This window comes from Alexandromys fortis, unplaced genomic scaffold, assembly GCF_014885135.2.
Source record: "Alexandromys fortis isolate MF-2015 unplaced genomic scaffold, M_Fortis_MF-2015_v1.1 scaffold_38, whole genome shotgun sequence".
NCBI lineage: Eukaryota > Metazoa > Chordata > Mammalia > Rodentia > Cricetidae > Alexandromys > Alexandromys fortis.
The window spans coordinates 12,487,135-12,508,906 of record NW_026067916.1 but is presented as its reverse complement, the minus strand read 5'-3'; the positions used below and the strand labels follow the sequence as shown (position 1 = coordinate 12,508,906).

At 45.2% G+C, this 21,772-nt stretch overlaps 1 protein-coding gene and 1 pseudogene across 1 annotated transcript; both read right to left on the bottom strand.

The window, feature by feature from the left end:
* Positions 1 to 50: 50 nt before the first annotated feature.
* LOC126500091 (PEST proteolytic signal-containing nuclear protein-like) lies at positions 51 to 5,422 on the bottom strand (annotated as a pseudogene).
* A 514-nt stretch (positions 5,423 to 5,936) lies between these two features.
* Psmc2 (proteasome 26S subunit, ATPase 2) lies at positions 5,937 to 21,218 on the bottom strand. Its single transcript, XM_050139731.1, has 11 exons — positions 21,059 to 21,218; positions 17,917 to 17,954; positions 17,251 to 17,332; positions 16,471 to 16,570; positions 14,400 to 14,531; positions 13,966 to 14,038; positions 13,396 to 13,491; positions 12,811 to 12,975; positions 11,456 to 11,543; positions 6,369 to 6,571; positions 5,937 to 6,270 (listed from the first exon to the last, which is right to left on the bottom strand). Exons 1-11 carry the CDS (start codon positions 21,126 to 21,128, stop codon positions 6,016 to 6,018), a joined length of 1,302 nt encoding a protein of 433 aa, XP_049995688.1. The 5' UTR covers positions 21,129 to 21,218; the 3' UTR covers positions 5,937 to 6,015.
* Positions 21,219 to 21,772: the final 554 nt, after the last annotated feature.

Here is a 21,772-nt window from a genome sequence, read left to right as displayed (position 1 = left end):
GGAGGAAAAGAAGGAAGAGAGAAAGAGAGAGAGAGAGAAAGAAAGAAAGAAAGAAAGAAAGAAAGAAAGAAAGAGAAAGAAAGAAAGAAAGAAAGAAAGAAAGAAAGAAAGAAAGAAAGAAAGAAAGAGGGTGGAAACAGAGAAAGAGAGAAAGGAATGGCTCACATCATTCTTTACACAACCATCTCAAAACATTTGTCTTGGTCATGTAGAGTTTGAAGATGAGATTTTATATCCCGCCCCCACCCCACACAGCTTCTGAGTATGGGAAAAGCCATACTTTCCTCTAGGAAAGGCGTTGAGTCCAGCCGATGTTGGTGGGTCCCTCTTCGTCTGCATCTCTGCTTCTGGAGGCATTTCTTCTGGTTCACGATCTTCACCTTCACTGAAAGCTGCTGCTACTCAAAGGGTTTTTGGAGCAAGACTTGGAACCATTTTCTTAGGCTTATTTGATCCAAGTTGGATGGAGATGACCACCTGTGGCCAATCTGAACTTGGAGATCTTTGTGGGCTTTGTTGGGGGTCGGCACCAGCAGCTTCTTCGGCTCTTACTTTTCAGAGCTGCTGAAACTGGAGCTCTCCCCTCCATTACTGGAAGAAACTGTTTTCAAAGGTTTTTCCGACTCTTCAGGTCATCCAGTGGTTCTGGCTGGCTGGGGCTTGTCAGGCTTCTCTCCCGCCTTCCTGTCCAGCATCTTCCCCATTCCCTCCCTTAGTGTTATCTTTGTAAGCTGAGCACTTGAACATTTTTACGTATTTTCTAGAACGCGCTATATCACCAGATGGTTAGTGGTTCCTTAGTTTTGTGCTTGTTTGGGAAGAGACTGTCTACATCAGTTTCCTAACAGAAGAGGAAACCTAAAATGTTCTAGAAGTACTGGTTTTACATGATTTATTATTACAGAGTTGATCTAAGTGCATTGTGGGTAAGCTGAGAAATAGACAAAGGAGAATAAGACAGCAGAACATATCCTCCCTGCTCAGAGATGACCACTATTATTAGTATTTAGTGAGAATCCCTCCTGATCTTTTCCAGTGTATATATATTTTCCAGCAAAAATAAGCTCGTCTGCAGTGTTTTATGGTCCATCCTTTTAGCTGGCATTCTCCACTGTCTTATTCCAGAGCATCTCCTCACGCAGTATTCAGGCTTCCTATTGCCCTCCAATTTGTCATTGGTTTATCTACAGTTTTAATTTTACCACTTTACATTGTAATTGGTCGTGTATCTTATTTCAATGTATACAGTTCTTTTTTGTCTTTTGGCAAAAACATATACAACAGTTCATTAAGAATCCCATTTTGTGACTGTGTCTAGTTGCTTCTCCCAGTGCTGTTGGGCTTGCTCTGCTATTCCCCACATTACCTGCCACCAGGAACAGACTGGTCTTGTCAAGACTATCTCTTGATGGTCTGTCAAAACATCTGTCAAGACACATGGATAGGAAGGAGTTAAAGATTTCATGCCAGTATAGACCCTAGATCAAATGATGCTTCATTTGTGCCGCTCAGAACCCCAGAATGTCTGCCTAGCCTGCCTACCATTTACAGTGTGCACATAAAGTCTATCAGAACGGCAGTCTGATCCTTAAACTGGTGTTCTGCTTTGTATATTATCCATATGACGATTCTTTGACATTAAATGTCATTTCTCATTAGACACTGAACCAGAAATTGTTAACACTGGGTGACAGTCCTTGCCGAAGTGAGTGGTTTCACTAAAGTTTGTCCACTCTGTCTAGCTCACTCAGTTCTCCTACACTTATTAGCTGGTCGATCTATGGACATTATGGTTTTCCCTCCTTAAACAGATCTTACTGGCAAGGGAGTAGTGTTCCATGTCCACTTAATTGTCAACTTCAAAGCAGACTTGATAATTTTTATAATTTTAATGTGCTTCATAACATTGGATTCTTTTTGATGCCAGAGAGCTGCAGTATGAATTTTGCTTTGGTTATTGATAATGAGGTAGCCTAAAAAACCTTTAAGGTCTTTGAAAACCAACCTCCTAGGTGCAGCTGGCTGTCTTCCTCAGGAGCCTGTATGTTAACAATTCATCAAACAGCTTGAATACAAAACGTCTCTCACATTTATAGTTGATGTTTGCAGGTTAAGGGGACTTTTAAGCTGATTCCATCTTGGTTGTTGTTAGAACCTCAAGCTCACTGTATAGCCAAGGTTGGTTTTAAACTCCTAACCTCCTTCTTCAGGTCCATGAGCGCTGGGGCTCTAGGTGTTTGCCGTCATACCTGGCTTTTCTTATACTTCTAATATCATTTTACTCTCAGTAAATCAAAGCACAGGCCAACCTATCCGAAGTTCTTTCTGCTTAAGAGTTGTTGGGGTTTTGTTTGTTGTGTACATGTGTGTGCGTGTTGTTTTTAGATGGGTCTCTAGAACTCACTGAGTAGCTGAGGATGACCTTGTACTCTGCTAGATTTAGGCGCCTGGGCCACCACGCCCAGCTGACAGTTGCTGTTAAGAAATTGTCATTTTGACTTTGTTGTTTGCCATGCCTTCTTATCGTCGCTTTATGTTGGTTTTCATTAAGCTATTGCCAGAAAGAAAGCGGTCAGGTCCCAGTAGAAGTGTATTAACATAGTAGGTTCAGTTTCTCAGTAACTTCACTAACAATTCCCTATAGACCACTTCCTTCTAGTCCTTTACGCTGGCCTGCACGGCAGATTTACAGCCAGGTACTTCTGTGTAGGCATCACACACAAGGTCTGATCCATCTGCGTTCCACCAGACTGCCTTCTGAAAGAGCCCACAGTTACAGGACTTAAGCTTATAGGAGGGACCTCTGTAAAAGGGTCTACATTTTGACCACTTAAGTAGACTCTGAAGCGTTAAACAACATTACCAAACACTTAGCTGTGCATTCCTTAGCACCAGGCTGAAGTCCTAGTAGTCGATAGAAGTAATGTTCAAAGGACATTTTATCTACATTTCACCTTGTTTTCTTCCAGTTTTCCCACTTGTAACCTTTTAAAAGAATCCTATCATGTACATATAGAACTTTTTCTCAAGGTTGGAAAATAGTTTATTATGCATCTGAAAACGTGAAATGTTTAACATCCCATCTATATGTAAATACATCTAAGTATTTTACTCAGAATTGTTTCACACGGAAATTTTGACTTTGTTCTTTTTTAGCCTTAATTCTTCTGTCTATTGCAGGAAGTCCATGCATCAGCTTGCATGTTCTCTGTGGAACTTAGTTACCAGTACTGAATATCTTTCTATGCTTTTCTGCTGACTCAAGTCATCCACATTATAAACCTGGCAGTGACTCAGCAGGTAAAGGTATAAGCCAAACCTGATAACCAAAGTTCAATCCCCAGGACCAACTTCCCCCATGGGGTCCTCTGGCCTCCATGTGTTGTGGCATGCATGTGCACCTGCACACACACACACACACACACACACACACACACACACACACACGTAACTTTCTAAATAGTAAAAATTGACGCTGGAGCAATGGTTCAGTAGCTAAGAGCATTGGCTGCTCTTCTAGGGGACCTAGTTCAATTCTCAGCACCCTCATGGCAGCTCCCAGGTGTCTGCAGCGCCAGTTCCAGGACACCTGACATCCTCAACGCACATAACATTTTTTTTAACTGTAAAAAATAAATGGGCAGGCCGGGCGGTGGTGGCGCACGCCTTTAATCCCAGCACTTGGGAGGCAGAGGCAGGCGGATCTCTGTGAGTTCGAGACCAGCCTGGTCTACAGAGCTAGTTCCAGGACAGGCTCCAAAGCCACAGAGAAACCCTGTCTCGAAAAAAACCAAAAAAATAAAATAAATAAATAAAATAAATGGGCATTATAGGCAATGACAAATATAGAACTTAAAACTTAAACCAGCCTTGTTTCGTGACGGTACAGAAGGCTGTTTTCAGGAGGATTTTCAGGAGGGTGTTTCAACAGAGAAACTGTTGCACTCAAATCCTGTATAGTACACTTCACGAATGGATGGAATGTATTTTTAGAACCAAAGATGAGGGCCAGGGACACTCCAATAGACGGTCATATACACTGACCCTTGGTAGGCTGTAGCAGCTCAGGATGGGATCCCAACTGCCCATGTCATCTGTTGCAGAACCAGGAAGAGTTGGTGGGTATGGATCCTCTCAAGGTCTGGGAGACGCCCATTTTGTAGTTTTCAGTGTGTAAAATGTATATTCCATGTGATCCCATTGTGTATGCTTACCTGTTGAGCAGAGAAAGGAGGCACTCGCCTCCAAGTGAGTACTTTGAGGAAGTGAGCCTGACCTCTTGTGTACGGGATGGGCAGCAAACCCAGAGACTCTTCCCTGGAATGACAGAGGTGTTTCTGTGGGATGGTGGTGGGGATCAGAGAGAGAGGGTCTCTGGTAGGTGAAGTCCTTAACTATTGCCTACCTCTTTAAAGACAGTAAATCAATTTAAACTCTCAAACGAAACTACTTCCCGAGCCTGTAAGCTTCCAAGAGTACAAAATGCTGCTGTCTTTTTTAGTGTTTCGGGAATACTTTTCTAGGATTTAGTATATTGAGATTCTTGACAATGTTTTGAATGCTGCTAAAAATTTGAGAAATGATAATGTATTATCTAATTCTCCAAATATATAAGAAACACCTCAAACCCCGCCAGCAAAACTGTCAAACTAGCACTGCACCGTGGCTGTGCACTGCCTCGGCCTGAATCAGGTGTGAACACCTTGACACATCTCTAACCACCAACCTCAGTTACCTTTCCTGTGGTTTGCTCTAGTCAGAATCAAGGAGGACAGAGCACACCAGCCGTACCTTGTGACTGAAAGGCTTTCTACTTGAAAACTTCCACATGCTTCAAACTTGAGTATACACAGCTCTGTGCTCAACTTCTTCTGACTTAAAACGCACACAGCTTTGCTGGTTTGCAGCTTACTTGTAAATATTATTACTCTTCAATAAAAATACTGTTTATTGTGCTTTTGCTTCAGTATTTTGGAGTAAGATTTGGGGGTTGGGGAAATAGCTCATTCCATAAAGAATTTGTTGTGTAAGCATGAGGACCCCAATGTGATCCATAGAATCCATTTAGAACTATGTCCTGTTGACAAAGTCAAAGAAACAGGGCACACTCCGGGGGCCGACTTCTGGCCTCCACACACCTAAAAATGACTTGCTGGTACTATACAAGAAATCACTTTCAAGAGACCTGTTGAGGATTCAAACATACCTTTGTTTAAAAAAATAACTGAGAGTTGGGCCTGACCTTTAATCTCAGCCGTCAGGATGCAGACAGTGAGAGAGGCAGAGCTGAGTTCAGGACCAGCCTCATCTACAGTGAGTTCCAAGACAGCCAGAGTTCATAGTTACCCTGTCTCAAAATAAATAAATAAACCACAGAAATGAATAGAAATAACTCACCACAGAGTTCATTTTAATCAGAGTTTTACCAACTCTCAACCACTGAAAAGGTGTTTTCTCTATAAACTGACCCAGTTGTACTCCTAATCCTCAGCCTTTTCCTTCTTCACTGCGACCATCTCATTGCTCACTAAACCACCGTCTCCTCACTGCCTGCAAACTGGTCAGATGTAGTGAAAACCCATTAAATGCTTCTTTCATTTCAAAAAGTGTTTGGTGCTGGCTGGGGGTATGTAGATCACTGGTAGAGTGTTTGCCTAGCATTCCAAACCCAGCACTCAGTGCCACCAACAGAACAAAACCTTACTACACAAAACCCTCCTAAGGGTGAAACGCTCATTTCAATGACGGCCGAAGAGTTGAAGAGCTCGCCACACCAGACTTTCTGTGCCAACAGACACAATGGAGCGATCCACGCACAGCACCGGCCTGCACGAGCCTGGCGGGCTAGGGGGCGGTGGCGCGTCAGCCCTTCAGACGATGGGGACCAGCAGTCACAGGGCCCTGAAACACCGCTCTTATACAGCACGACAGGGAACTTAGGAATTTTGAAATTTTTTATTTTTGTGAGGCGGCAACACGTTACCCAATCACAGGAAGCCCTGGAGCCTGTGAGGCTCAGTTGTACGTCATGTAGCGGGGGGTGGCACTGAACTTGGCATAGGACTTGATGACCTTGTTCACAGCTTCCAGGAAGTCCTTCTCGGTAGCAATCTTCCGCCGTGCTCGGATGGCAAACATACCAGCTTCTGTACACACGCTCCTAATCTCTGCTCCAGTGCTGTTCGGACACAGTCGGGCTAGCAGCTCAAACCTAATGTCTCGTTCAACACTCATGGAGCGGGCGTGAATCTTAAAGATGTGAGTCCGACCCTAAAAATGAAGGAATTCACATATATTAAAGTGAAAATAAGTATCAGAAAGACAAATTTTCAAGAATAATTTTTCTAAAATGATTTTTTTTTTTTTACCTCTAAATCAGGTAAGCTAAACTCAATTTTTCTGTCCAATCTCCCCGGCCTCATCAGCGCTGGATCCAAAGTGTCAGGCCGGTTGGTAGCCATCAGGACTTTGATGTTGCCTCGAGGATCAAAACCATCCAGCTGGTTGATCAGCTCCAACATTGTTCTCTGCACCTCATTGTCTCCCCCAGCGCCATCATCAAACCGAGCCCCTGGGAAGACAGCAGAGACTCATCTCATGCCCAGGCAGAGCAGCTACGCTGACTGAGCCCCTGGGAAGACAGCAGAGACTCATCTCAAGCCCAGGTAGAGCAGCTACGCTGACCAAACCCCTGGGAAGACAGCAGAGACTCATCTCATGCCCAGGTAGAGCAGCTACGCTGACCAAACCCCTGGGAAGACAGCAGAGACTCATCTCAAGCCCAGGTAGAGCAGCTCCACGCAGGACTGAAGACACAGGCCTTGTCGCACAGCCTCCCCACAGCTAATGCACACCTACTCTCAAGTCAAAACTAAAGAGCAAAATATAACAAAACAACACAAAATGAAACAAAAACCACACAAAAAACTCCGAGTCGGTTTTGTGCTGGCCAACTAACTACTCAAGGCTGGGCCTGCCCTGCGGTGTGGTCGGTAGATTCAGACATAATCCACTGGAGAATACTGATCTTTCCTTCCCAGCAGACAGCTGCAAACAGCTTCTTGGTTAGGGTGAGATCTTGCACCCATTTCCCCTTCTCAGTGCTGGATTTTGCCTGGACTGAACCTAGGCAAATCTCTGCTTTAGAAAGAATTTACCACAGCTTTACTTAACAGCTTTCTTGAGAGATCTTTAAAGTTACTCCTTAAGGACATTTTGTTTTCAAATTAATCAAGGACTCTTGCGTAGGGAGCGAAGAGACTACCCTGGCAGGCCTGGCCCTTCCATCCCTTCCCTTGCTAAGAACCCCTAGATTACATCCCTAGAGTTAGCCATCAAGGTCTACTGCCCCATTTGACCACCTCCTTCTCCCAAGGCTGACCACCAAGTTTCCAGCCCCGCACACCTCATCCTAACGCAGGGTTTTCTCTGTTACCCTGATAAACCGCCATTTGCCTATGGGCCTCATTCTTCTCCTCTATCCAGAGGTGGTCCTTTGTCGCTGCTTTCCCTGTCCCCTTCTCGATCTCCTCCACCACCGCATCCCAGTCCATGCTAACACAGACCTCCCCTTCTGCTCTCAAAATTGCACCTGCAAGGTCATTTGCTGCCGCTTTTCTGTGTGAGTCAGAAAGCAGCCACTTTAGTTTTCCCTGCTGTGAAAAAAGGTGCTTGGGTGTGGTTTATGCCTAATCCAGGGTCCAGAAAGATGCTCCCACGGGGGGGGGGGGGTCCCCTTCAGGAAGACTTTCAAGATGTCAGCTGTTATTACCTCGGCTGGACTCTCCAGGTAATAATAATTTGGGGACGGTTGGAGATCAGTTATTCAAAGAGTACTAGGAGAATGTAGAGATGGCTCAGCAGTTAAGAAAGAACACTTGCTGTTCTTACAGAGGACCCCAGATCCAGTCCCCAAATCTTACAGACTGCTCACAACTGCCTCGACTCTAGCTCCAAAGCATGTGACAATTTTTTTTGACCTCTGCGGGCATTCTCTCTCTCTCTCTCTCTCTCTCTCTCTCTCTCTCTCACGCACACACATACACAACACGCATGGCACACATTTTCTGAATAAATGAAAGTGGCTGGAAAGACGACTCGGAGTTAGGAGCACACACAGCTCTTGCAGAAGACCCTGAGTCAGCTTCCTGGCACCCTCGTCTCAGTCACGACGGCCTGGAACCTGCTCCCAGGCAGTGTGATGCCCTCCTCTGATACTGTATTCATGCACACACCCACACACTGTCAGACATTCTAACTGAGCAGAAAAGGCCAAACCCAGGGCAGCTTCCTCTGCACTGGGTGTTCGGCACAGACAACTGACAAAACAAGGCACCATGTGGAAAAGACTCCTGCTATGCTGGTGGCTTGGCAGCTCAGGAACCCTAGGAGTTTCCCTTGTGAGAAACTCAGCAAGTGTTGACCATATGCTGGAATCTGACCTAAAGAATACTGCTAGCCTGTCGACATTAACCTTTGAATCAGATCTGTGTCTGAACACCTACATACGGGGGAATGTACACAGTCTAGGCAGTGCCTGGAGCACTGGGGATGGCATAGGATGGCGCTGGCATTCGTACTGAGGATCCCTGAAGGAATGATGTTCTGGGCATGTGAGGCTCCATCTGCTGAAGCACTACCTAAAGACTGGAACAGCACCTGTAACCTAGTATCTAAAAAGCGAAGCCTAGAACGGCCATCACAGAGGAGCTCCCACGGTTACGGCAGGCGCGGAGACACAGACCTGAATGGTGAGCACGACCGTGTCCTCTCCATGCGTTCCTCCCTAGTCGGTCCCCGATGTCAGCTACGTCGGCTTGACTCTTTCTCACCTATATTTCTTACCCAGTCACTCTCTTCTTTTGCATTTTTTCATCTTCTATCTCCAATACATAGCTTGCCCTGGTCTGAAGAGTCTCTGGGGCAGAGAGGGGCCATTTCTGCTTATCTATTAAAACAGCTTGACCTCAATAACAACTGAAAGGCACTCCTGATGATCAGGAACTACAAGGGAATCTTTCCATGACGAAAGCAGTCTTTTTTTTTTTTTTTGATTTTTCAAGACAGGGTTTCTCTGTAGCTTTTTTGGTTCCTGTCCTGGAACTAGGTCTTGTAGACCAGGCTGGCCTCAAACTTCCAGAAATCTGCCTGCCTCTGCCTCCCGAGTGCGGGGATTAAAGGCGTGCGCACCATCGCCCGGCAATGAAAGCAGTCTTAAAGACTATGACCACTAAGTTAGTTCCAGGGAAGATACTGAAAGCTTTTGAACTAAAAAGAACAAGTACATCTAAGAAGCTACAGGAAAAACCCCTACACTGAGTGAGATCTACCTTATCCCAGGCACAATGCATTCATTAGGAAAACAAACAATGGGCCAGCAAGAGGCTCAGTGGGTAAAGGTGACCTGTGTGATACCCAGAACCCAAACAGAAAAAGAGCAAACAGATCCTGGAGAGCTGCACTCCGACCTCCACGTGTGGTATGGCATACACGGTCACAGACACACACTCCTGGGTATGGCATACACGGTCACAGACACACACTCCTGGGTATGGCATACACGGTCACAGACACACACTCCTGGGTATGGCATACACGGTCACAGACACACACTCCTGGGTATGGCATACACGGTCACAGACACACACTCCTGGGTATGGCATACACGGTCACAGACACACACTCCTGGGTATGGCATACACGGTCACAGACACACACTCCTGGGTATGGCATACACGGTCACAGACACACACTCCTGGGTATGGCATACACGGTCACAGACACACACTCCTGGGTATGGCATACACGGTCACAGACACACACTCCTGGGTATGGCATACACGGTCACAGACACACACTCCTGGGTATGGCATACACGGTCACAGACACACACTCCTGGGTATGGCATACACGGTCACAGACACACACTCCTGGGTATGGCATACACGGTCACAGACACACACTCCTGGGTATGGCATACACGGTCACAGACACACACTCCTGGGTATGGCATACACGGTCACAGACACACACTCCTGGGTATGGCATACACGGTCACAGACACACACTCCTGGGTATGGCATACACGGTCACAGACACACACTCCTGGGTATGGCATACACGGTCACAGACACACACTCCTGGGTATGGCATACACGGTCACAGACACACACTCCTGGGTATGGCATACACGGTCACAGACACACACTCCTGGGTATGGCATACACGGTCACAGACACACACTCCTGGGTATGGCATACACGGTCACAGACACACACTCCTGGGTATGGCATACACGGTCACAGACACACACGCCTGGGTATGGCATACACGGTCACAGACACACACTCCTGGGTATGGCATACACGGTCACAGACACACACGCCTGGGTATGGCATACACGGTCACAGACACACACGCCTGGGTATGGCATACACGGTCACAGACACACACGCCTGGGTATGGCATACACAGTCACAGACACACACTCCTGGGTATTTACGCAGAGGACGGCAGACATCACAGAAACAGCTGCACATCAATGCTCATTGCAGCATTAGTAACAACGGCTACACTGAGGGCCCAACTTAGCTATCCAACAACAGAGACGTTACTGCGGACAGTGACAGACGAACCTGCGGCTACTAAGGGTTTTTAGTATTCTGTCACAGCCAACACCTCAGGACAGCTCACGGTTTTCAGTCATTCTGTTGCTTAAACCTGTGACCTGGAGTTAAAGTCTTGTAGACTAACATCAGAACTCTACCACGTATCACTTTAAGCTTTTACGGAACTCAATCCTATACCAATTCTTTAAAATATCATCCAGGGATGATCAACGGCTGGGGGGAGGGAGAGCTGGGACCCACACCGTAGGAAGGAACCGGCCCCCACAGGACGTCCTTTAACCACACGCGTACTGTATGTGGTGGCTGAAAGAGAATGACCACACAGGCTCATAGGAATGCCACTATGGGGAATTACGGCCCTGCGGGAGCGAGTGTGGCGTTGTTGGAGGAAGCATGCCACGAGGAGCAGGCTTTGAGGTCTTGGATGCTCAAGCCTGGCCAGTGTCTCTCTTCCTGCTGCCTGCCAATCCAGATGTAGAACTCTCAGCACCTCCTCCAGCACCGTGTGTGCATGTGTGACGTCATACTTCCCGCCATGACAATAATGGATGAAACCTCTGAACTGTAAGCCAGCCCAATGAAGAGTTCTCTTTATAAGACTTGCTGTGGTCATGGAGTCTGCACAGCAACAGAAACCGACTAAGACACGACAGCACTGCACAGGTGCGTGCCCGCACGCGCGCGCACACACACACACGCACGCGCGCGCGCGCGCACACACACACACACACGCACGCACGCGCACACACACACACGCACGCGCACACACACACGCACGCGCACACACGCGCACTAAAGACAACTAAATCTATAAAAGTCATCCATACCTCCAATGGCATCAATTTCATCAAAGAAAATAAGGCAGGCTTTTTTCGTTCTGGCCATTTCAAAAAGCTCACGAACCATCCGGGCCCCCTAGTGAGAAAATTTGATTCATTACTACAGAGTTGACTTTAAAATCTTTTCAAGTACAATAAATAAACTATACTGCATGGCTTTAAACACTTTTTCTAACAGCATTCTCAACCATTATCACCTAAGCTTTTTTTTTTTTTTTGAAAGATTGATGCTTGAGCCAGGCGGTGGTGGCGCACGCCGTTAATCCCAGTACCTGGGAGTCAGAGGCAGGCAGATTTCTGAGTTTGAGGTCAGCCTGGTCTACAGAATTCCAGGATGCCAGAGATACACAAAGAAACCCTATCTCATAAATAAATAAATAAATAAATAAATAAATAAAAAAAATAAAACAAGAAGACTAAAGCCTGCTAGCTACACTACCAAACGGACCTTGCTGGCCTCCACACAGTGTTTCAGTCTTCCTGACTCTCCAGCTATCCAACAGCACTAAGGTTACGATGAGACGTGATCACATCTCATCATTAATGCTTTTTTTTTATTTTGCATGTTAGCGTTCTTAAGTGAAGTACGATAAGCAAAATTTGAGGACATCAAAGTACTTCATCTGTCACCTGGTATTACTGATCACTGAATCTGATTAAGCTTTGATCTAAACATTAAAATTAAAATACTAAGTCATGTAGCCCTTTTGGCAATCCTTAAGTATACTAAACAGAATGTTTTAGATATCATATATGCAACCCTAGCCTTTAACCTAAATGTACATTCTTAGCTAACACTTTTGTGCTTGTGTGTGTGTAGACACCCATGTCCCCACAGACAATCCATGTTCTCTATTGTGTGTAGACACCCATGCCCACACACACAGACAATCCATGTTTTCTATTGTGTGTGTAGACACCCATGTCCCCACACACAGACAATCCATGTTCTCTATTGTGTGTATAGACACCCATGCCCCCACACACAGACAATCCATGTTCTCTATTGTGTGTGTGCAGACACCCATGTCCCCCACACACAGACAATCCATGTTCTCTATTGTGTGTGTGCAGACACCCATGTCCCCCACACACAGACAATCCATGTTCTCTATTTCTCACTAAACCTTTGGCTACTGTCCCTGAGAGAACATTTCATTTCCCCAGCACCCCTGGGGTTTTTATCTCACACACCCAAACCACACTAACTGCTGTTCTTCTGGGAGGCAACGTTGATCAGAATTTGAAATGGCAGCTTATTTGGAATTATTTTTTAATCTTATGCATATGTCACGAATCTCCCACAGAGCAATGATGGCTTTAATTTTGACAAGTTCACTTACCTCCCCGACGTATTTCTGCACGAGCTCAGACCCGATAACTCGAATGAAGCAGGCGTCGGTCCTGTTGGCGACGGCCCTAGCACAGAGCGTCTTGCCCGTGCCCGGGGGACCAAACAGCAGCACACCTTTTGGAGGCTCAATCCCAAGGTTAACAAATCTCTCTGGCTGTGACAGAGACACACATTTTACATTTACCTCTTCTCATAATAAAATATAAAATGACACAAAAATAGTATTTTCACTTTAAAAAATTACAGTGCTTCAAAAGTCCATTATTTGATACTGTGTGTTCCATTATCCTCCAAGATCTACATGTTTCTTCTGCAATAACAGTAATTATGTATAACTTAACAGGCTACCCCCTAATTTCCTTTATCAATCTAAATAGCAGATCTGTCTTTTAAATACACTGGCCACTCAATTCCTGTTTGCTCTCTCCTGAAATTTAACTATTTTCCACACCTCGACCCTATCAAAAGTTTCATTAATGAAACGTTCGGAAAGCTATTACTACACAAGCGACGTTGGTGCTCACTGCACAGCAGCTCACCACGTCTTCACACGCAGGAGTTTACGTGAACTTACGTGGAGCAGAGGGGTTTCAACCACTTCTCGCAGCTTCTCAATCTGCTCCTTACAGCCACCAACGTCACTGTATGTGACGTCAGGCTTCTCCTCCACCTGAAGAAGAGGACACAACAGCCCATCAGAGAAGACCCGGTCCTCCCCAGGAGACCAAGCGTAACAAGCATGCGCACAGAAAGGCAGTTAGAACTGCTCTAGGTCAGGACAGTGACTGATCCCAGTGTCCCAGAACTGTCTATTCTGCTACATATTCTGACATACAAAGTGACAAATACTGTAAAGATTTCCCAAATATTTTTTAATCTCTGGTAACTTTTTGGCGCATTAGCTGTTTAAAGGCCTCAAACTTTTTAGGAAGAGATGCAGCTGTTGCTGTTGTTTTCTTTGTTTGGGGTTTTGTTTATTTTATGAGATAGGCTTCTGCCTTATAGCCCAGGCTAGCTTCAAAGGCTTTAATTCACGGCAATCCTTCTGTCTAAGCATCCCAAATGACAGATCAAGGATATGAGTCACTATGCCTGGCTCTCAATTATATTAAAGAATGTAAGTCATTTTCCCCAAGTTTCTTACCTGCATCATGGTAACTGTTGGGTCAATCTTAGGAGGTAGTGGAATGTGAATTTGGTATTTATTTCTGTCCACACTGAGGGAATAAAAACAAAAACAAAACAGATGCTCTTTAAGTTTTCAGAGGACTTTCTCTGGCTAGTATTTATCTTGAAAACCACATGATAGGTAAGCAAAAGAGATATAGTCCCAGAAGTTAAGAAGAGAAAACAGTTAGTATGTATTCTAGTTGATCCTCATTAACTGTTCTCAAGCATGTACTGCCTCAACCTTAGCTGCATGTCTTTAATTAGGACACATAAAGTCATGCATAAGAAGCAACGTGGAAACGGGAAGGCTACGCTGGTGTGAAGTCAGGGAGCTCGCAGAGAAGAGAAGACATGAGGTGTGCTGACCGCCCTTCACACTCACTCACAACAAAGCCAGTGAGAACTTACCCAACTCTCATCCCTTCCTCAATGTCGGTAGGCGCCACCTGATCACTGAGATCCACCACAAACTTGGCGAACTGCTTCACATTGATAATGTATTTGGGGTCCTCTGAATCAGCATTGATTATCTTCGTACACCTAGCACAGCAAAAGGCTTCATGAGAGGAAGAAATCCAAACCCAGGGCACGCGGTGTAGCACAGAGCAAGTGTAGACCACAGAGGCAGAAACTGGGCCACTGCTCAAGATCCTTCTGGGCTCAGCCCTAACTAACGGGACACTCAACCTTAGCTGAGCCATAGAAACTTCAGATGATACCCTTCCCCAGGAAGACTAAACCCAAAAGTTTTCTCAGTGGTTTCCAAGCTTGACTTTGCTTTTCACGTCCCTTTATTATCAGGGACACTTTTCATCTTAGGAGACTATCTTCTTTACTAAGAATATAGCCTTGTGTCTTATATCAAATTCAGTAATTTATGTGTTTTCATTTTTTTCTTAGGTTCACATTTTAAATACATTTTTGTTATTTTTAATTTGGAAGCATCCACTCTCTGAGAGCTCTGGTGAAAGTTAATATATAATACCATGTGTATCAAAGTATCTAATAAGACAGAAACAGAATATATAATTCATACTAAGTAGCTATCACATAAGCCACAGCAACAAACACAGAGAATACAGAAGAGCCCCCGAGTGTGCATACGGGCTGTTGGTGGGAGCGCTTTGTGTGTGCAGTGTATGTAACAGGGCCATTTTCTGTCACCAGCACAGGTCTTCTAAGGGAGAAGCTGACAACCTGCTGCTCCAGACAGGGGTAGATGTTGGTATTTGGTCTAACACGCAGCTGAGGCGGACAGCAAATGTGCCGTCCACCCTGATGTGGCCTCCTGGTGCCAGGACTGTAGGTGTGGGCCACCATGTGCTACCACCACGTCTGGCTGGGTCATGATTTAAAAAGGAGGCCGAGGAGGTTTTCCCACACTGTAATCCCACACTTGGGAGGCAGAAGCAGGAGGATCACTGCAAGTCTGAGACCAACCTAGGCTACAGAGTGAGATCCTATCTTTTAAAAAAGAAAGAAGTATATCTACAGAAACTTTAACTTCCAGAATGGCTGGAACAGCTTACAACTTAAACTGAACAAATTTTCTTTAAAAATTAAAAGGAAATAAAGAGGTATACCTATGCTAAAAGCAAAAACAATTTCCAAACAATATAGTTATGTGATGTGAGAGGTCCTTCTGTATATATGTTGCTTTTATTGGTTAATGAATAAAGAAACTGCTTTGGGCCTATAGCAGGGCAGAATAGAGCTAGGTGAGGAAAACTAAACAGAATGCTGGGAGAAAGAAGGCAGAGTCAGTGAGATGCCATGGAGCTGCCAGAAGGGAAAGATGAGAACTGTCAGCTGGGACCTTGCCAGTAGGCCACGAGCCTCGTGGTAAAATAAAAATAATGGAAAATGGATTAATTCTTGATGTAAGAGCTACCTAGCAATAAGCTGAAGCTATTGGTCAAACAGTATTGCAAATAACAGTTTCTGTGTGATTACTTAGTGTGTCTGGGAAGCTGGGAATGAATGAGCAGCCTCCTTCCTACTACAGTTATGTCTTTAATAGAAACCTCAAGGGGCTGGTAAGATGGCTCGGCACGTAGGGGCTTCCCATCGAATGTGAAGCCCTGAGTTTGCTCCCTGGACTCCACATGGCCAAGGAAAGGACCACAAAAGTTGTCTTCTGACCCCTCACCCATGCTGTGCACATGGGAGTGCTCATACACAAATACATGAATGTAATAAAGACTTTAAGGACTCCCCATTTATTTCTCTGCATGCAGCCTTACAGGAGGTTGTACGTGAATGGGTAAGAGGAGTCACTGCGGCACGAGAACTGGGTTTTCACACTGTGCGCTGTACTCTCTGGGGATTCTGAGTAATTACTTAAGGCACACAATGTTAACCCACATTATCTGCAGAAAGTTTTATCCATGAAATGTGAAACAAACAAACGGATTTAACCACTGCATTAGCCCCACACTCTAAATGAGCTTGGCCATAAGCACCACAGAGCCTGACATACCTGGCTACCTGCAGTGGCTGCTCGCTCTGAAGTGTCTGTTTATCTGCGGCCAGATCCCAGAGGGCTGGAGGAGCCAGGCCAGTGTCGGACTCTTTAATACCTGCAAAGAGAAAGATGAGAAAATTCAGCAAGATGTACTGCGTCACCCCAAAACCAGCTTTCTCTGCCCTGGCACTACTGGCATTCCAGGTTGACTACCTCCTTTTCAAGGTTCTGTCCTTATACTCTGTGGGATGCTCAGCAGCATCCTGGCTTCTAGACACACACCACCAGTACCTGCTTTCTGCACATCACGGGATCAAGTTGCCTCCGATCACTGCAGAATGCCATCAAACTGAATCATTACCCTATAGCCTCTATCCAAACCACTGTCCTAAAGCAATCAAAGCCAAAAATGTATACTTGACTTTTTTCTTTCTTTTTTTCTTTCTTTTTTTTTTTTTTTTTTTTTGTATTACAAGACTTCACTATTTAAATTTCCAAGTGCCAACAACCAGGCAATAGCCATACTGGATAAAATCATGTTTTTATTCAATTTAAAATTTTGATATATTAGAGTTTACCGAGCTAGGCTTTGGCCAGCAGAAATATTACTTGTATAAAGGGTGCTACCTAACTGCATAAGGATTAAACACAGCTGTAAAAGTACACAGTAAAAGAGAGTGTTAAATGAGGTCATTTAACATTTCTGTAACTTACAATTTTACTTCAAATTTGTACTAAAATCTTACAGCACAAGCAATGATTCATTTAAAGAAAGGAGGTAGGATGGATACGTACCAGTGAGCTCATTGATTTTTTTGAGAAGCTGTTGAATGTCATCTTCCACCTGCTTGATCTGCCTGGAGTATGTGCTCTGGCCCTGGGTGGCAAAGACCAGTTCAGTTAGAGCATCTGAACATCAATACTTAGGAAACCCCAGACACAACTCTCTGTGCCAACAGTCTACTAGCCTTGCTGTGTCAGGGCCGGGCAGTGAAGGGAGGAGACCTTTCTAGACATTTTCCTATGGCAGTTCTGCACTTTCTGACCTGTACGTGATCTAAACCAAGCTGGCCTCACACTTGTGATAATGCTGAGTGCTGGGCAAAAGGTGTGAGCCACCACACCCAGCTGAAGTAGCATATGTCTAAGCACTTAAATTTTCCATTCAAATCTAATTTTGCCACATGTATTTTAAACACACTACATTTGCACAAGCCACTCCAAACATCTTCGACACACCACCACCCACTCTCAGAGGCCGTGTACAGATCAGGAGCAGTTAAGGTGCTGCAGACCCAACCCTCTGTGGTCATCTGGACAGAGAACTGGGTGGGGCAGGTAACCTCTTCTTAGTGTGAACTCTCTGACGTGCCCTTCTAATCAGTTTAGAAAAACAAAATAAAAACAATTCTTGTTTAAACACAAAACATCTACTCTTTGTAGTCATTTAAGAAGACTTACGTAAGTTTTCAGTAAGGCAATATCCCCCTCGTCCAGAGCTAGAACAAAACAAATACATGACATGAGGTTCAACAGGAGAGGGCAGCTGGTCAACTTTCCTGTTCAAATCCAAGTGTTCTGTCTGAGTTCCAAAAGCAGTAAGAATGGGGATGAGGAATTAATTACACAGTATTACACACTCGATCACCATTTTATACACTTTATGTACTGCACATATAAAACATACCCATTATGGCGCTTAGTTAAATAACCATGCTATATTCATACAACGAAATACAACAAGGTAGCCAGTGGTAGTGGACACTTTTAATCCCAGCACTTGGGAGGCAGAAGCAGGTGGATCTCAGTAAGTCTAAGGCTAGCCTGGTCTACAAAGCGAGTTCCAGGACAAACAGGACTGTTACTCAGAGGAATCTTAGCTAGTCATTAGCAAATGTTATCAGTGGTTGTCAGGCATAATTGATTATTAGTCTCTCTGTAAATGATACATAGTCTACACTTCTTTAGTGGATCAGTGTGCATTCTAACTAACATCTAATTATGATTCTCAAGTCAACAGTTGCGTGCCTCTGTGGGCATTCAAGAGCACGAACAGACAGCCCTCCTGCCCCGAGCCTCTCACACAGCTGACATGGCTGTAGGAGACAGCGTAGTACAGCCTGACAGACCTGAATTCCAGCCTCAAGCTGGTAACGTCACTTCTGACAGAGTAGTTCACTGTGCAGACTATTTGCACAAATGACAATCCATGCAGAACACCAACTTCCTTCTGAGAGCCTGGAATCGTGTTAAGCGCTAGGCAAAGCCTGCCTATCTATCCAACCCCCAGGAAGAACAAACTAGGCACTGGCACCAAGTCCCCAACAGTCTTCCCTGACTGGCAATTATTTTAACCATGCTGTCATATCTTGTTGTCGAGACAACCAGGAGCATCTGCAATTCTTCTTCCTGTTCCTCTAGATGTCACCTCACGCCCTCTGTCCCTTTTGTCTTTGCAGATTTTGCTTTGTATCTTTTACAACAATAAAGTCACAATCATGACTGTAACATCTAAGTCCCACAACACGTCCTATAAACTTTAGAATCTAATGGTAGCCCCAAGAATCCTTAACACACCAGCACATCCCAATGTGGCAACCCAGAAGGCAGAGAAATCAGACAGAGTTTCAGCACCAACACGAAGTCAAAACAATCAACTGTCTTTCCAGACTTGGCTGCCATCTCAACAAAGGCCACAGGTGTCTATGCCTCACTAAACATACCAAGTTCTCTGAAAATATGGTCCAGGACGTGCGTGCCTTTACAATGCTGCTTCTCAAGGTCTCCAAGACCAAACAAAGCTCAAGTTCATCAAGAAGGAGATGGACCAAGAGGAAGCAGCAAGGCGCTGAGCAACCGAAAAGAAAAGCGGCTGCCAAGAAGGACTGATCCTACCCTGCCGGCCACCACCCACAGCAAACCTTTATAAACTGGAGAAGAAAAAGAAAGGTTAGCTGAGAATTACATCTGAGAAGAGACAGCTCAAGATGCAAACAGATGAAATCACCAGAAAGGAAATTTCAGAGAAGCTATTGCAGGTCACAGTGAAGGAAAAGAAACAGCAAAAGGGACAATGACCATCAGCTAGAAAAGGTCAGTAAGGCCCAAGGTCACCTAGTAAGGCAGCAGGCAGTCAGGACAGCAGACCAAAGAGTCACTGTATGGGAGACAGGTTAAATATAAATGTACTGTGTACTATGGATATGCTAGTCCATCCCACAAATACTACTATTTCCAAACTACACTGGAGCCAATCAGTGAGAACTAATGCCAAGAGTTAATCTAGCTCCTTCTTTTACCAAGCTTATCCTTTCAGCCAGCTAGGCAACAAAAGGAGAAAAAAAGAAAAAGAAAGTGGGGGAGGGAAGGAAGGGGAGAAGGAAAAAAGAAAGGAAGGGGGAAGAAAGAGGGATGGAAAAAGAGACAATGAAACAGAAAACTGGCTATAGAGTGAAAACAAAAATACACTGTCTCAACTTTTTTGTTTGGTTTTGGTTTTTTGAGACAGAGTTTCCCTATATAGTCCCGGATGTCCTGGAACTCGATCTGTAGACCAGGCTGGCCTTGAACTCAGAGATCTACTTGCCTCTGCCTCCTGAGTGTTGGGACTAAAGGCTCTTTCTCTGGGGAAGAGGCTTAAATGGTAAAGGGGAGGCCGAGGTTGTTATGAAAGGGAAGACTGAGACACAACATTGAAAAATGGTTGTCTTTAGGGTGAAGAAGTAAAAACAAAGTATCAAGATTAGACTAGAAAAAAATAGAAGAAACTATATCTAAAAACGGTGACCACATCTCATGCACTGAATGAAAAAAATATCAACAAGTCTAGTCTCTGTGGGGAGTAATTTTGGCAACCCTGCTTCTAGAACTTAGCCTGTAACTTCCATGTGCCAAGTTTTAGGACACGATCATCTGTAGATGGGAACATCCGAATTCTCCATCGATCTGTGCAGCCATTATATGGGACATTTTGCACAGACACAAGCACTTGCTATTATCATGAAATCGCTAAATGCAAGATGCTGATACACAGAAGGATACATTATGATAGATACCCACACACACCTGCATGCATACATACATACATACACACACACACACACAGAGTCTTGCTTCTATATGTATTAAAAATGACAAAAAAAAAAAAACGTAAAATGACTGGAACCGGCACTAGCTGGAATCTGGGGACAAGGATGCGAGACTTGACCTCTTTTGACTCGAGTTCTGAACCGTCGCCTTTCAGGACTGCCACCACTCAGTGGCAGCACCCAAACCGCCACACTAGGAGGGGAGGAGGGGCCGGGAGGAAGAACTCGAACCCCACCAGGCTGAGCACCTTTTGCAGGCCTGCAAGGCCACGCTGGGTATGAAGCGTCAACTCCTGGCAAACTATTCGATAGAAAAAAATAAAACACCGTTTAAAAAAATCGGTGATCAAAAGAATAATCCAGAGCCTGGAGTGAGCGAGGAAGAGACGGGAGGCGGGCGGGAGCGGCGGCCCGGGCCTGTCACCACTCCGGTCCGACGGCGGCGGGAATCCCGCGCCTCTGCGGGGCGGGCGTCGATCCCTCCCGGCTGGGAGCTCCAGCCCGTGTGCGCTCACCTCGGATGGGCTTGTCGTCCTTCTCATCCTCCTTGGTTTTCCGCTGGTCCGCACCTAGGTAGTCAGGCATCTTGGGGGCCGCAAGAGCCTCAGCGTCTGGGGGATTACGCAGCACCTTCGCGCTTCCGGCGGTGCTTTCCCTCTCTCTTCCCCACCGGAAGTAGAACGGCGCTCTGGCGCTTATTTACACTGCGCTCGGGTCTGGAGCGCCTATGTGTGCGCAGGCTCAGACTTCCCCCGTCCCTCCCCGAGCCTGGTCTTCTTGGTACCGGAACGGGAACTTTCAGGACCAACCCTGGTTCAGAAGCTCATGAGTTTAAATTTGATTCAGTCATTAATAAATAATACACGCAGTCAGGGGTGGCTTGTTAAACCTGTAAGTTTTAATTTCCCCTTTATCTCACAAGATTGGGAAGGCGCTAAATGACACTGTTTGCAAAATGCTTGGCATTTTAGATGCTGCTAATTGGTGACTGATCTACAAAGAGAATGAAGGCAACACATTTCTGTGAGATGTGTATCCAGGATATACAAAGAGCTACAACTCAACAAGAAAACGATCTGCTTTTTATGATGGGAGAGGGAAAGAATGTGTAAAGGACGGGGGAAAGAAAGATGGGTACAGAACTTGGGCAATCGCTTCTCTAAAGGAGAGACACAAATACCAATTAACACACGAGAGAATGCTCAACCCTACGCTTTATTCTCTTTAGG